Source organism: Drosophila mojavensis, unplaced genomic scaffold (assembly GCF_018153725.1).
Source record: "Drosophila mojavensis isolate 15081-1352.22 unplaced genomic scaffold, ASM1815372v1 contig_136, whole genome shotgun sequence".
Classification (NCBI taxonomy): Eukaryota; Metazoa; Arthropoda; class Insecta; order Diptera; family Drosophilidae; genus Drosophila; species Drosophila mojavensis.
In genome coordinates, this window is record NW_025318667.1 from 20325409 (window position 1) to 20341606 (window position 16198).

General features: G+C 41.7%; 2 protein-coding genes across 3 annotated transcripts; both read right to left on the reverse strand.

Annotated features, from left to right (window-relative positions):
• Positions 1-5682: 5682 nt before the first annotated feature.
• On the reverse strand, positions 5683-9957 carry LOC6584353. The gene is made up of 3 exons (XM_002009973.4): positions 9696-9957; positions 6141-6306; positions 5683-6046 (listed from the first exon to the last, which is right to left on the reverse strand). Exons 1-3 carry the CDS (start codon positions 9716-9718, stop codon positions 5918-5920), a joined length of 318 nt encoding a protein of 105 aa, XP_002010009.1. The 5' UTR covers positions 9719-9957; the 3' UTR covers positions 5683-5917.
• A 4064-nt stretch (positions 9958-14021) lies between these two features.
• On the reverse strand, positions 14022-14972 carry LOC6584354. 2 transcript variants are annotated; one of them, XM_002009974.4, is made up of 4 exons: positions 14813-14972; positions 14666-14748; positions 14409-14544; positions 14022-14317 (listed from the first exon to the last, which is right to left on the reverse strand). In XM_002009974.4, the coding sequence occupies exons 1-4, from the start codon at positions 14922-14924 to the stop codon at positions 14217-14219; spliced, it is 432 nt and encodes a 143-aa protein (XP_002010010.2). In that variant the 5' UTR covers positions 14925-14972; the 3' UTR covers positions 14022-14216. The 2 variants fall into 2 exon arrangements, with proteins under 2 accessions (XP_002010010.2, XP_015016789.1); XM_015161303.3 differs by having other exon boundaries at positions 14666-14756; positions 14813-14971.
• Between the last annotated feature and the right edge of the window lie 1226 nt (positions 14973-16198).

The window sequence follows — 16198 nt, forward strand, 5'->3', positions numbered from 1 at the left end:
CTCACCCACTGAGCCACTCAACCACCGGGAGTGTTGTCGACTCTCTTGTAGGCCTATCGCGGCCAGCAGATGCACATTTTTGGCCAATTGCCTTGGCCGGGGCCAGGCAACATCTATCAGCGGCAGCCCCATCCATTTATGACAAATTGATAATCGCTTACAAGTTGCCACAGTTGCCTGTGGCACGCACCACAAATGTACTTGCCACCGCATTTGCATACAATGCAGCCCAGCCACAGAGCCACCGAGCCAGAGCCACGCACTTGTCGCTAAATTTGATCTTGGGGCTAGCGAATGCGATAAGCCTTGAAGCCAAAACAGATGAAAGAAATGAAAAAAAAAAAAAAAAAAAAAAATATATATATATATATATATATATATATATATATATATATATATATTATATATATATATATATATATATATACATATATATAAATAAAATAAAAAATAAAATATATATCTAAACTATCAAAAAATATTCCATAATAAAAATAAAATTATTAACAATCAATTTAAATTTAAATTATATATAAACTGAATATATATTCAGCATATTTTGATTGATAGAGCTGGCGCTCTGAGCGGCAACGCCGCCATTTGCATTTGGAACTAACGGATTTGATGAAATCGGCTGTCCGCTCGGTGCCCAGGCCCTGCCCCCTGCTGCCAGTTCGAGTGAGTGCGAACAACGAACGGCGCACTCAGCTGCTGCTGCTGCTGCTGCTGCTGCTGCTATTGCTGTGGCTGTTGCTGTCTTGCTTGCGCACTCGTCCAGCCAGTTGCGTGCTCGCTCGCACGCCGTCTCGTTTGCACTCAAGCTGCCTGCCCCTCATTGAGCGCGTTCGCTGTGCTGCACACACGCGACTTTCGAACTCGCTCAATGTCGAACAATTTCCCCAGTTTTCGAAAACGTTCGCTGCGCGAGCGGAGCAATTGAGTGAGACAGCAGCACTGCTCGGCGCTCTTGAGTGGCCAGCGACGGGCGAGCGACTCAACTTGGGCAGCGACAGGTTCGACTGGGTGAGCGAGTGGAGTGGGTTGATTTGAGTGCTTTCTTTTGTTGTGTTTCGCTGTGTATGAATATGGAAATGGAATTGAAATGTGAATATGAAATGATTCAATGAAATTTATAAATAATTTAAATACATTTTTATTTATATTTAAAGTTATATTTATATTGCTATTTATATTTATTGTGCACTATATTTTTCTAAGTTTTTATTCCATTTAATATTTATTACTACTTCGATTTTCTGTATTTTATTTTTATTTTACTTTACTCTGCCTCTTCTTCTTCGTCAAGCGCGACTTGTTGAGCCGCCAACTGATTGCAAAATGACTATGGGCTGTTGCTATCTCTGTCCCTATCTCTCAGTCTCTCTCTCTCTCCCTCTCTCTCTTTGTTGTCATAATTTTCGGTCGTCAATTGTCGAGGCGGCGCATCACAAAAGTTCATTAGGCAACGCGGGCGTCCGTGGCACACATGTGGCATGCGAGGCCAAGGACACCAAATGATGCAGGCTCTGCATGGCCAAAGGACCAGCAAGCAGACACACAGACAGACAGACAGCTGGACAGAGCGACGGACAGGCAGCTGGACAGAGTCTGTGAGGGGACACGAAATGTCAGCAACATCATTTGTCAAAACAAACTTTTTGACGTCGTCGCGTCGCGTCGCGTCGCATCGCGTCGCTTCGCCTCGCAGCGAAAGTGCGTGCCGTTACCCGCCGACACCGCCCCCGAACCCGCCACGCCCTCAATGTCGCATCACTGGCTGCCGCACTTCGTGTGGAGTCCCATGCAACACACATTCGAGGCAGCTGCCCCGCCCCACCTCGCCGCGCCCCACACTGATGTCTATCATTATTTCGCGTCCACTCCGAAACAGCTCCAAAAACTGTTCACGGCCTCCATTTGTAATGGCAGCCACGCCCACTTGCATGCCGCCGCCCCCAGGCACACTTTCGCTGCGACTGCAAGAAAATTGCACTCACTCACTGAAAGGCGAATGGGAAGCAGAAGAGAGAAGGAGAGACTGTAGAGACTGCACGAATATATAGAAAATTTATAGAGATATAAATTAATGATAATATTTAATTGTAATATTCAATATTACATTTATTTACATATAAATTGATAAATATCAATATAAAAAATAAATATTTTTAATATCTATTTAAGGAATCTTAGCTAGACTTGCATGTAGATCCGACTTGAATGAAATCACTGTATTATAAGCAAATAAATATTTAAATAAGATTTAAAAAAGGTAACGGTATATATTTATATCTCAGTTGACATCATCACAGATCAACTTGACAAAGAAATCGCGAAACAACTCTCAAATAATGAGAAAACATTAATTAAATTAATTTAATTTCCCTACTGCTTGAAAAAAAAAAAAAAAAAAAACAAACAATTATTACAATGATAATGACAAGAACTGCAGTTATTATTAAAATTATTTTGAAATAAATCATTATTGTAATAAAAATATTTACAAGCAAACGAGGAAAATTTGTACGAACTGTCGAAATTTCGTCAAAGGAAAATTTTCCTTTTAGTGAGCTGACAATTATATTAGTATTTATATTATATTACATATATAATATTGTATATGACACATCCTTATAAAATATTTATAGATATGGTCTGGTACTGCCTAGGCTCTATTGAAGTCAAATACCTATCAGACTCTGATGATTTTTGAAACACTTTGCATTCATATTTTTTATTTTTCAATCCTGAAAAAAGGTATTATGATCTTTATTATTTATGTTATTTTTGTTTATTTATTTATTTTTTTTTTTATGAATTAATTTACTTTTTTTTGTAATTTTATTATTTATTTATTTATTTAGCATCTATTCATGTTTTATTTATTATTATTATATTATTTTAAATTATTATTTTGTTTCAAATTATTTGTTGCACTAATAGTATTATTATTATTATGATTATTATAATATGCATAAAGCATTTTTTCCAACCTCAACCCACAAAAAAAAAAAAAAAATTATTATTATTATTATTATTAATATTATTATTATTATTATTATTATTATTATTATTATTATTATTATTATTATTATTATTATTATTATTATTATTATTATTGTTTTATTATTATTATTATTATTTTTTTTTTTTTACATCGGTTTTTTACGTATTAGATAAATTAAGTTTTAAATAGAGAAAGTGTTTCAGTGTGAGAGAGAGAGAGGGTATGTGAGTGAGACAGATGGAATGAAGAATGTGTGAGATAGAAGGCAATAGTGAGATAGAGCGAGTGCATTGATCAACATTATCTGCACACACACACACATACTCATACGCATACACAGACACACCCACACATATGTTAGCTGACTGCGTTAGCCAAATTTGCCACACGGCGCATGCCACACGAACATGCCGCATGCCGCATGCCACATGCTGCTGTTGCTTGTGTATTTTGTGTGTTGATTTTTGGTCGCGTTTTTCTGGCTTATTTGTTATTTATTTTTTTTTTTTTTTAGCGGCAGTCGCCAATGTTAGCCAATGTTGGCCAATGTTGGCGTATTAGCGGTTTTCGTGGCCGATTATTTGGAAGCCCATTTGATTTGGGTGTCGCCAGAACATCTATTAATTATACAGCTAGACTCGCTCACTCGCCCTCTCTCTCTCTTTCTCTCTCTCTCACTCTGCTTCATTCCTTTCAATTCATTTCATAATTACAACAACACAAAGCGACAGCAGCGCGTCCCATGGCCGCAATTCAAAAACTATGCAGAGCTATGGACACGTAGTGGCTTCAAGTGACGGGTAAATGGAGGGGTGGGGAGGGGGGGACTGCTAAGGGATCCACTCACACCGAAATTGTGCAAATTATTGTACAGCAGCAGCAGTAGAAAAATGAAAATAAAAATAGAAATCGTTGCATACTTTTGAAAATGAAGTCATCGAGCTGAGAGTCACATACAGAACTAGTTCTGTCTCTCTCTCACTCTCTCTCTCTCTGTGTGTGTGTGTGTGTGTGTGTGTGTGTGGCACATGGAACCCTTAATTAAATAAATTCAATATGCGCAACGGGCGGCAGACACCCAGCCACCCAACCACCCAACCACCCAGCCACCCAGACAGCCTCCTCAGCCCGCGCTCCCCTTTGCGGCGGGCAGCTCGAACCAACTACAAAATTATATGGCGAAAATGTTCCGTTGGAAATCGTCATGGATTTTAATATTTAAAAGCGTTTTGCACAAAACTGTCCCAGCAAGTGCCACACACACACACACACACACACACACACACAGAGTAGGGGTTGGGGTAGGGGTTAGGGGTTGGCAGGGGGCGAGCGTGTGCTGTTGACCAGCACGTGGACTGACCAAAAAGTGCCGCAGTTCAGAGGCCAAACGCATCGACTGCGCCACATCAGCCATGTCCCAAAGAAGCCACCCACCAGCTACCCCCACCACCCTCCCACCCTCCCCACACCCCACACACAAGCCCACCCGTTCGACAGGCAACATTTTGATAAGCGACGTCCGTGTCCAGTCCGTGTCCTGTGTCCGTGTCCATGGCCGTGCCCAAGTCCCCAGCTGCCCCACCGCCCCAACAGCCCCATCAGCCCCAACCACCCCAGCAGCCAGCAAAGGATATTATTTAATGAGCTAAACTTAAAGCGTTGGGCGCTCCACTGGATTGCTTTGTGGGCGGAACGAACTCCACTTTCGACTGACCAAATTGAGTTGACCTGTTTCATCTGTGTGTATTAGTGTGTGTGTGTGTCTGTGTGTCTGTGTGTGTGCTGCATAGTTTTTGGTGGCCAGACTCAGTCTCGCTTGGCTTGCATATTCAATTGAAGCCAAGAGCTGAGAGCGCTCTATACACTAGACTCCTTTACTCCTTTGCCGCCTTACCCCTTCACTCCTTTACCCCTTCACTCCTGTACTCCATTGCTCCAGTTTAGCAGGGGTCAGGCGTGTGCGTGATTAAAAATTCAACACCCGAAACGAATGTGGAATTGAACGGCAAATTAAATGAGCACTCAGCTGGACGGGAATGGAACTGGAACTGGAGCTGCAGCAGGAGATGGATGGGACTGCAGGGGAGGGAAGGGGATTGAGCTGGAGTGGGGTGGACTGAAAAACCCTTTGCTTAAAGCTAATGACAATTGCTGACTATACAAACTCTCTCTCTCTCTCTCTCTCTCTCTTGCTCTTCCCTCTATTACCAACTTCTGCTCACACATTGATCTATTCTTATTTCATATATTTATGAAAATCTCAGAGCTTCTGAGCTGGATTGGGCTGGCCTCGCAGTGGGCAGTTGCTGATTATTCAAACTCTTTGCCTCTCTCTCTCACTCTCTCTCTCTCTCTCTCGCTCTCAATCTCAATCATAGATAATCAATTATTTTTTCATATATTTATGACAAGTGTCAGCTTCTCATTTGCAGCTGCAGGCTGAAATCTGAGCTTGAAGATATTTCTGCCTCACATTCTATCAAATTGATGTCTAACTACACCGCGGGGCATTCAAATAGCACCGTTTGCACACTCAATATGCATGGGCTGAAGGCGCAGTTCAATCTCACTACAATTGACACATAGATGGCGCTATGCAGATCACGCCCGCTGCATGGCCAATCCAATTAGATTCTACTTCAGCTGTAACCCAACCCAATTGGAATGCTTTCGTATGCTTTTAGGACTTTCAAAATTGATGCACGTGTATTTGAGGTGAGATATTCAACAGATCGACTGTTGAGAATAGAATATAATACATGCATGTATATGTACAAAAATGGGTATACATATGCATGTCATGTATATATATATATATGTGTGTGTAAGTGTGTGTACATGTATATAAAACAAGCACGTGAAACAAGATTTTGCCGCGTTGATTTGAATCCGAAAATTTGCGTTTCCCGCTTAACCCGAGGCGACGGTAGTCGACGTTGGTGGTGGGCAGCGGTCGTCAGGTGGTGGACCCGACGGCGGCGGTCCACGAGGCGGAGATCCACTGGGCGGTGGACCGCATGGACTCTGTGGTAGGGCGATCTGCGAGAGGGAGAAAGAGAGAGAGAGAGAGTGAGAAATAGTTTATTTGCTGCAGGCTAGGATTATTTTTTGTATATACACTCTTCACACTCACCACTAGCGCCTGGCCACAGATCAGCAGCAGGAATAGGCTTATAATGTGGGTCAGGCTTAGACGCATCTCCACAGCTTTGTTTCCAGCCGAGAAATGCAGTACCATGCCACGACGTGATTCGCTTAAATGCGGAATTCGCGTTTGGGCAGCCTTCCATGTCAATATGCTAAAAGAGAAAGAGAGGGAGGGTGAGAGTGGGAGGGAGAGAGATTCAGCTGTAGTGTGAAAATTTGCGAGCGACAATTATTAATTATCGCACTCGTCCGATCACAGTCCGATTATCATTATATATACATATGTATATGTATTTGTATATATTTCTATATATTTTTTATATATACTTCCACTCAAACGGTTCGGCTCGACTGCCCGAACTGTGATTAAATCGTAATTTGGCCATGTGACAGCCATTTGAATGCCATTCAATTAGTAATTCTCTCTATAATTTTTCGTAATTTGCCGAACCCGCAAAACGACCTAAATAAGTCATTATTCAGCTAATGGCTGAAGGGGCTAGCGACTAGTTTAGTTACACCAATTTAGTTATTCCAATTGGAGCTGAAGATAATAATCTTTATTTCTATTTCGCATTCAGTGTAGCACAGCAATGAGATAATCTATATTGTTTTATGGATTCCCTTTGTTTCTCACTGGCCAAGAACTCCTCTCTCAATGTCTCTTTTTTTTCTGCTTTTCTTTTGCTACTTTTTCTTTAGTTTGTTGTCTTTCATACTCTCTATCTTCAGAAGAGTGGCGTTTCTTTGGTAGATGTTGCCCCTCTTCTCTTCATTTCATTCGCTCCTCTCATTTTCTGATGGCCTTGCTAACTGTTTTCGACTGCCGCTCGTTTTCTCTACCTTGCTTCCTACCTTATTCCATATCTCTCTCTACCTCGCTTTCTACCTTATAGTCTCTAGTTTTAAATATACCTCACCACATCTCCATGTCTCCCTGTCTGTCTCTCGCTCACTCTGTCTTTCTCCCATTCAGCATCCCGTTTTGTTTTGTTATCTTTTTGTCTGTCTCTCTCTTTTACTTTCTCTCACACTCTCGTACTCTCTCTGCCCCTCCCTACCTCTTTATCTCTATCTCCATTTCGTTTTGCCTCACTCGCTCACTCTATTTCTCTCTCTCTCTCTCTCTCTCTCTCTCTCTCTCTCACTCTCTCTCTCTCACTCTCTCCTTCTGTCTCTCACTTTGTCTCTCTCTATTGCTGTCTGTCGCTCTCTCTCTCTCTCTCTCTCTCTCTCTCTTACCCTCTATGCCTGTCTATACCTCTCTGTCTCTATCTCCATCTCTCTTTATCTCAATCTCACTATCTCTCACTGTCATTCCGTTCTTCTCTTTGTTTCTAGTTTACTTTATCTTATTCTCTCTCTCACTTTCCTACTTTCTCTTCTCCCCTACGCCATCTGCCGCCCTCTCTTCTCGGCTTTTCTCAATAAGAGTGAATGACATTCTAATTCCCCCTGCGCCCTCTGCTGTTGCTTCTCCTATTTCTCGCCCGTAAGCTTAGCATATGTTATGATATGATATTTCTCCTCTCACTCTCACACTCCCCTCTTTCCCGCTCTTTGTCTCCCAATTGTGCTCGCGCTCTGTTGTTGCTCGCTATAATTAACTGAATATTTATTACTGCGGTAGATAAAATGTTATGCGGCTATTATTTTAGTTTTATGGGCGAGCGAGAGACCAGCCAACAGGCGCTACGCCCGGCCAGGTGGGCTTAAGCCAAGCCAAGCCAAGCCAAGCCAAGTCAAGCTAATGGCCATTGCAACTTGAGCGCAAAGAGAGGGAGGTACAACGCGAGTCAGCAAGAGAGAAAGAGATAGAGAGAGAGAGAGAGAGAGAGAGAGAGTGTGAGTGAATCCGAGCCATGCGAAATGCATTCACACGCACTGTCAGCCGAGACACAAACCATTGAGCGAGCGCAACCAATTAAGACAACAACCGCGGCCAGACTCCACTCGGAGCTGGAATGAATTGGAATGCGGCTTGGGTTGCTCGCGCCGCTGGCGGGCCACTGGCTGGCGGATGCTGATGAAAAGAAAGTCGACTATAAATAAATAAAATGAAATACCGTCGCTAATTGTTTTAAGGCCGCCAGCAGCAACAACGCAATAAGGTGTGAAATTCAAGCGCATAAATCCAAGACGCAGCCAACGTCGACGCCCAAAAAGTTTCGCCGGCTGTCGAGTTGCTCGAGTTGCGCGAGTGGGTTGCCCCTCCTCCTCCTGCCGGCAGAGCACGCCTTCAGCTGCCAGCTGATAAGACCAAGGGCAACTCCAACAGCAAGCAGCAACAGGACTCGGAGCAAGAGCTTGGCGCTCTGTTCGCTCGCTGGCCCGTAAAATAATAACGACAAGAAAATTACGCATACGCCGTGTTGTTTTACATTGTCTACGTGCGGCGGCCAAATAAGACGGCTTATTAATATTATTACTCATACGCCACCGGCAAGCCCAGCCAGCCGTAGCAACTGCTGCCGCTCCTGTTGCCATCTAATTATAATTGTTTAATGAACTGCATGGCAGGCCCTGGCTCGCATCGAAGCTGGGGCCAGTCGAATGCGACAATATCGTTGAGTATATAATGGATATATAAATGGAGAGCCATGGAAAACGGATCTCGTGAATGAAGAAGTTAAGGTGGCTCAGTCAAGGAGAATTCAGATAGAGATAGGGAATACATGGAGAAGGAGTGAGATTCTTCGACTAGATGCGATTGGCATTTTATCTAAGGCTTAAAACCTAATCCTAGTCTTTATTTATGTCAGCAGACAGGCGCTTTCTAACACTGTTCACAGGTACTGTTTATTATAGTTCATGAAAGGCTTTCGATTTCCCCTCTTTGGTATAGATACAATTTGATATTAACAAAGGTATCAGCTGAAGTCGTTGCCCAACACTGCTGTCCGCTCATATTTATACCAGCTCATTGCTGCTTAACAACACTGACATCAGACCATATCAAAGATCATATACAATTTGATAATCAAGTCTAAAAATAATAATATTAACAGCTGAAAATCGTTGCCCAAAACTGATGAAATATCTATATCTATATGCTATTCGCCAACACTGGCATCAGACCACATCAATCTATGCTATTAATGAATTGCACTCTACAAATTTTAGCATCGCTACAAGTCTTTATATAGCACTTCTTTATGGTCACAACGGTTGCAGTGCTGCTAGGCAGTAATTATGGCACCTTTCCAACACTGTTGCAAGTGAATTGCGTTTACAGTCATTAAGTCGCTCTCTAATACTGCTGCTAGTCCACAATTGTTGTGCCAACACTTTTACAAGAGAATCTCAAGCAAAGTCAAATAAGTCGTTTCTCAACACTAGTATGTGGCCACAATAAATGCGGCTGTAAATCGTTGCCAAGCACTGCCGCTATACAACATAGCACTGCTGCAGGGCAATTGTAGTTGCACTCCCATGCGTCGTTTACCAACACTGCGAGTCAGCAAATATTCAGCTCACGCAATGCAGTTTAGCAAATAAAACGAGACTACTGTGAGGGCGTAATGCAAATGCATGTACTTACCTGATAACACCGGGTTGCGACATCCCTATTCGACCTTGAGAGCGTGCAGCAAAATTATTCCGATAATCACCAGAACGACGATAATGATAATAATATAGGAATATATGCACATTGCAGCGCCAAGCTACATGACAAACAATTTAAAAGGCAGTTGACGGTGTTTGGTCAAGAAAATTAAATGAAAACTGAAATTTCTATCGAGTATTGTGTGCTCTGTGTTGTGTGCTCTAAAACAGTCCAATGACAATTACTGACGAGAGCTCAGCTCACCGAGCTACTACATATTGTAATGGCCTACTGCTTGCTAATCAGCTTTGGCAACGAGCTCAGCTTTTCTCTCCGAAAATGACAATGGGCTTTCTTGAACAATGTAGCGAAACGTTCGGCACATTGCCCCGCCCATTCCCATGCCCATTTCCATTCTCATTCTGTTGGCCATTTCTCTTTCCATTTTCATTCATGCTCATGGCTCGACTCGACATAACAGTTAAAATTTGTGTGGCACACCCAGCTCCTCCTGCTCCTCCTGCTCCGCTTGCTGCTCCTGCTGCTCCTGCTGCCCCTGCTGCTGCTGCCTGTACTTAGCGGTTATAATAATTAAAATGAGCCAAATAATTTTGGGCAAAAAGCATCGATGAAAGGCTCAAATGCTCAATAAATGGCAACAGCGAGCTGGAGCTGGAGCTGGAGGTGCCAGCATCAGGAGCCGGCGTTGGCAGCCGCAGGAGCTGGCACTAACTCAATGCCCGTTGACAAACCTCCTGAGCGGTTGCGCTGTTGCATGCCCTGGGGAGCAATTAAAGCGCATAAAAAACGCAAGCCAGGAAAAACTTGGCCAAAACTTTTGCCATCGATGACTCGGCTGCCTGTTGGCAACAATGCATGAAAGCGGCCAAAAGGGGGGGGGAGGGGGCTGGCGTGGTGCGGGGCGCGGCGACGTCTATGCTCAGCCATGTGATATCGATGTCATCCACAAAGCGAGCGTGTGCCAAGTGGGCGCCCATGGCAGTTGGCAATGCGTAAAAGTGTTAACCAAAAGCAGTTAAAATTACAAAAGGCTGCAGAAGCCATGGCAATGCCTGGAGAGCGGGTGGGTCGACGGTGGAGGGGTGTGGAGTAGAGGGAGTGGCTGCTAATTGGGAGTGGGTAGGTACTTTGAAAAATTAACACCTAATATCCGCAAAATCGCATCAAAGTATTGTTGTTGGTGAGTGCGACCCCGCCCTCCACGCCCCCACCACGCCACGCCCCTGCTCACGGTCGCCCGCCTCTGCCAGTTGCGCCTTTTGTTAGATGGAAAACTTTGCAATTTCTTAAAAGTGTCGCCCCTTGCACAGCCCCCGCCCCCTCTCCAGCAGCTGCCTTACTTAGTTGTAGGCGTTATTAGCAACACTTAAGATGGTCCACGTTGGCTGGGTGGTTGGGTGGCTTGGGTGGCTTGGGTGGCTTGGGTGGTTTGGCTGGGTTGGCTGGAACTTGGTTTTTTCGACACCTACGCAACCGAAAATCGCAGACAATGGAGCGAGTGGCAAGTGGGGCACTTTGTTGGCTGATTGCGTGGCTCTGGGCTGGACTGGGTGGTTGGGTGGTTGGGTGGCTGGGCGGTGGAGTGGTTGGGTGGCTCGGCTTGCTATTGTTTTACAAGCAGCTGCGCTGCTGTTGTTTGCCATTGTTGTAAATTGACACCGCAGCAATGAGTTAATAAGGCGATAAAAATTTCCAGCACAGTCAAACTTGCGGAGAGGTGGGCGTGGCAGCCAGAAGGGCGTCTAGAAGGTGTAAAGTGTTGAGTACTTAGAGCCTTAGCCTTTAGCTAGCTAAGCCAAGCGGCGTTGCGCTCTGATCTAAAAAGGCGTAACCTGAGTGTGTACGTGTGTGTGTGTGTGTGTGTGAGGCGTACATGTATGTATGTATGTATGTATGTGTCTGTGTGTGTGTGTGTGTGTGCATATATTTTTATACATATTTTTAATTATTTTCATTTCATGTCTTTTAATTAACATGCCTAATAAAACACAAGGCAATGCTGGGGTGGGCATGGCTTCAAGGGTGTGAGATATGTGTATGTGTGTGTGTGTGTGTGTGTGTGCGCGCCTTATATGCATGTACGTGTTTGTACATGGCAAAAGAGCATAAAAAGATATTGTCGGCAGTCGACAGTCGACAGGCAGGCATCATACATATCAGTCTGATGTATGCAAATAACACCCCCCAGCAATACACACACAGGCACACATACGTGTGTGCGTGTGTGTGTAAAAACTTGCAAAGCCTTTGAATCGTGCGCTGCCTGCTAAAAATCCCCAAATATAAATAATTAAAAAGAAAATGTTGCTGGCAAATCAAGCGAGCAGCAGAATCAGTCGAAAAAAAGAAGAAGAAGATGAAGAGGAAGAGGAAGAGAAATACCCAACTTGGTAACTGGAACGGGCTGAGACGATTCCCGTAATTATGTGGCCCCAGCCCAACCACCACCACCACCACCACCACTCGCTCTTGCTGTGGTTTTTCCAAATGCATAATGCTGATTACGGGCAATAATTTTATGAATTTATGTAAACGTTCGCAGGCGAAGAGGTGTGCCGCTCTCTGATAAGCAGGATAACTCATGTACATATGCATGTCCTGTGTGTGTGTGTGGCCATAAACTCTTTAAATGTCCTGCTATCTGCAGTCAAGTTTAACATAAGAGTCTATTCCTCCCACAAGTGCCATAAATTTGCCAAGAAATTGCCAAAATTTTATAACATTCGCCTCAACTTCCACTCTTTTTGTTTGTTCTATTTTTAGTTTAGTGTAATGTCGAGTTCTTTAAAATCGTATAACCTGATATCTCTTTTGAATAGCTGAGTGGAGTACAAGAAAACTTTTATGCGAAAATAATAATAAACAACAAATTGTTTTTGTTTTAAACTTGAAAATGCGAATATATATCGCGTCTGATAAGCTATCCACATTCTATTGATATGCCCACTAGAGGCCTGACAAATGAGATAGCTCTATTTCCAGTATTTCGGAGAGTCTGACGATTGGCTAGCATTTCGATTGCAGCTATCTCAAAATCAAAAATATATTACGATAATATCTACGCCCACTGGGCATATGATAGATCGGGTAAACCATTATATCTAATAGTTTTCGAGCCATGCTAAGATCTTCTAGAGATCATATGTACTATATTTTTTAAAGATATGTCGAAATTCTGTTATACATCGAGCACTTTTAGTGCTTGAGACTTGATATTTAAAATCTTACTTAAGATCAAAGATAAGATAAGGTAAGACAAATGTATCTACGCCTATAGGGGGCGGGGCAAACCACAGATGTTTATATCGTCTAAAGTTTCAGAGTACCTTGTACCTTGAAAATTATTTAAGCGAGTTATTATAGAACTTCACTATGGATGATTCATAAGTAATTTGCGTGCCTCTTTGGGGTGTAACATGTTGGCAAATACCCTGTAATTGAAAATTGAAAATATTATTGTGTGAGAGCATAAAAACTTATAGTTATCCTGCACGTCCAAGGATTATATGACCACGCCCACTGAAGGCGTGGCAAAGCCGTAAGAAGTGTAACTGAAAAGTTCAGAAAAAACTTATAGCTGATCTCTACAATTGATATAGCTGCCAATTGAGGGCGTGACAAATCGGAAAAAGCACAGAAGGGAAAATTGAAGTAACTCTACCAAAAACCGACTCAACTATTTTTGAACCGTGAGCGAGTATTGTGCAGTCGTTTATGGCCGAGTCGACTGCAACACGTTCTTATTTTGAAATTCGAATTTTTTCTAAAATTTCGTCTAGCTGTGTTTTGTGTTTTCTGTTTGATGTCCTGGGCCAAACTTCAGATATTTGATGTCGTTGATATTTGTAAAAATCTATTTCAAAATTTGTTGCTTCACTGCTTCAGAATGTCTGAAGACTTTCTGACGTTCTTGCAATTCAGCATGCATTGCTTTAGGTATGTCATCATATACTTTGTGTGTATGCGCATGCTGGCCATAATAGCGCATGGCCCAGAGCACGACTCCAATTGAGGATGGCACAGCCACTGCAGCAGCGCCAGCAGAGCAAGCAGAGGCCGGAGCCGAAGCAGAAGCAGAAGCCAAGTCAAACCAAGCCAAGTCCCCAATGGAGCTGCCGGAGTCCACAAGTCTCAGAGAGTCGAGGGCAGAAGCTGACACAAAGCTGCAACAACAAACAAAAAAATGAAACAAAAGTCAAGAAATTGCCGGCCCGACAAGTATTTGCTATTCGATCGATCAACTGTGATAGCATCTGAATATTAAACTGAACTCATGAGAAAGCAATGCAATCATCGCTGTTTGTTTTATTAATTTTTTTGTTTATTATATGGCTTTGAGAGTGAATTTTCACATATTTTGGAGAACGGGTGGAGATGCGCACGCCACTTAATAGATCAAGTCGGCTTCGCGGCTCACTTGGCTTGGGCTCAGCTGAGCTCAGAAGCCACTCAATGAACAAAGCGAGCGAGCGCAGTGCCGCCAGACAATCCAAATCAATTTTGTTCGCTTGATCCGAAAATGTGTTGCAGCTCTACATTGTCTCTACATTGCCGGAAGTAAGAGTACGCAACTAGCCAGAAGTAGACGCTAAACACTGCAAAGTATTAGAGAGATGAGAGAGAGAGAGAGATGAGAGAGAGAGAGCTAAGAGATGAGATGAGAGATAATTCAATTCAGATACTCGCATATGTTCATAGCCTGAATGCAGATGGTAAATATCGTATTCTGACAGCTTTGGGCCCAGGCATAGGCCGAGATGACGAAGAACAGAAATTTGAGTACGTCCGTCGTTAGATAAACTAAGATCAGCAGCGAAATTTGCTGCAAATCAAATGCAAAGAAAGAAATACATAAAGCAAATACATATATATATATATACATATACAATGTGTGTGTGTGTGTGTGTATATATATATTTCATTTCAGTTTGGTGCGGGCTTACGACGGCGGCGCTGCAGAAGAGCATGAGACAGCCCACGAAATGGGTCACGTAGATGAAGGGCTTCAGGGCGTTGAAGAACTCGTCTGTGGAACTGTTCACTTTTAATGAGGATCGTTCGTGCTGACGATGTGAATGCGATTCGCTTACGATTGCCAAACTCAATGTGCACCGCATGCATTAAGATGTCGAAGAATACAACCAGAAAGCAGCCAAGACGCAGATCGATGCAGTAACAGCATTTGGACAGTTGAAATTTCATATTGAGTCGACAGCCAACTCCCAGCTAACTAAACTTTTTACTCATACATACATATTTTGATATATATTTTCATTCGAACAGACACTGTACTACAGTCAGCCAGTCAACCAGATACCTACCACCCAGCCCCGCCTTCCTCCACTAATTCCCTGGCCAATTGGCGCGCCAGTTGCTCCTTTGCATATTTCGAACTTTACGCTAGTTGCTTATACAAATTCAACCGTGGCTGCTAAAAATATGACGCCCACTGCCCCCGCCTCAGCCCACCGCCCGTTACAAACTTCCACCCAGCCGATATTAAAAAAGATAAAGTTTTATTTGCTCGCCTTCGTGCACTGAGTTTGAAAGAGCATTCGCTTTTAATAAAAACTTCTCTAGAGAAGCCTGAAAAGCTCGACTGCAAATCGAATCGAAATTTGTTTGCTCTACACAAAACTCAAATGCAAACGGAATTCATATTGAATTATGTATTTATTTTATTTATATTTATTTATTTATTTATTTTTTTTTTTTTTTTGCAATTTTAGACTTTTTCATACATGTATTTATGTATTTAATTTGATTTATTTATAAATTTAATATTTATTTATTTATTTTATATTATATTTATATATACATATATTTTTTCATTTTTAATATAATAATTATAATACTTTATTTTAAGGATTTTTGAATTTTAAGGATTTTTAAATATATTTATTTCTTTAATTTAAATTATTTTTGTATTTAATATTTGGTAAATTATTTTAAATTTTTATTATATAATTTTTTATTATTTATTTATAATTATTTTTTATGAATATTATATATGTTATATTTAATTGTTTTTTGTTTTCATTCATTTAATTACTTATTTTTATATATTTTGTATATCTGTATTTAATTATTTTTTTAATCATTATTTTTATTTTAAATATAAATATTTTTGATGTTTTAGTAGATTTTGACATTGTTGTATTTTCAGCATTTTAAAATTAATTCATACATACATATACATGGACATATATAAGGCAAACATAGTCTTTCCACTTTCAGTGGAAAATGCAAAGTCAATAAACACATTAAAGCAGCTCCTTTAAAAGGTCTACACTGCTGAGGCCTTCAGAAGTCTATTTAGCTTCCAATAAACATTTTCATTGATATTAATTGACAATATCTGCCCTTATCTGGCAATAGCTTAATCATCATTTTTTCAGACCCTAGTAAATGTAATAAATAAATGTTTAAGTAAATATGGAAAAAATTGTAGATTTATAAATTTTATATAGTTATTT

Excerpts from the sequence above, each read along its gene's own strand:
- LOC6584353 (XM_002009973.4), bottom strand. The coding sequence starts at position 9,718 with ATGTCGCAACCCGGTGTTATCAG. Across the intron at positions 6,307-9,695 it reads TCGCAACCCGGTGTTATCAG|CATATTGACATGGAAGGCTG; the intron begins GTAAGTACATGC and ends TTTCTCTTTTAG. Across the intron at positions 6,047-6,140 it reads TCTGTGGCCAGGCGCTAGTG|ATCGCCCTACCACAGAGTCC; the intron begins GTGAGTGTGAAG and ends TCCCTCTCGCAG.
- LOC6584354 (XM_002009974.4), bottom strand. The coding sequence starts at position 14,924 with ATGAAATTTCAACTGTCCAAATGCTGTTACTGCATCGATCTGCGTCTT. Across the intron at positions 14,749-14,812 it reads GCACATTGAGTTTGGCAATC|ACGAGTTCTTCAACGCCCTG; the intron begins GTAAGCGAATCG and ends ACAGTTCCACAG. Across the intron at positions 14,318-14,408 it reads CATTCAGGCTATGAACATAT|TGTTTAGCGTCTACTTCTGG; the intron begins GCGAGTATCTGA and ends AATACTTTGCAG.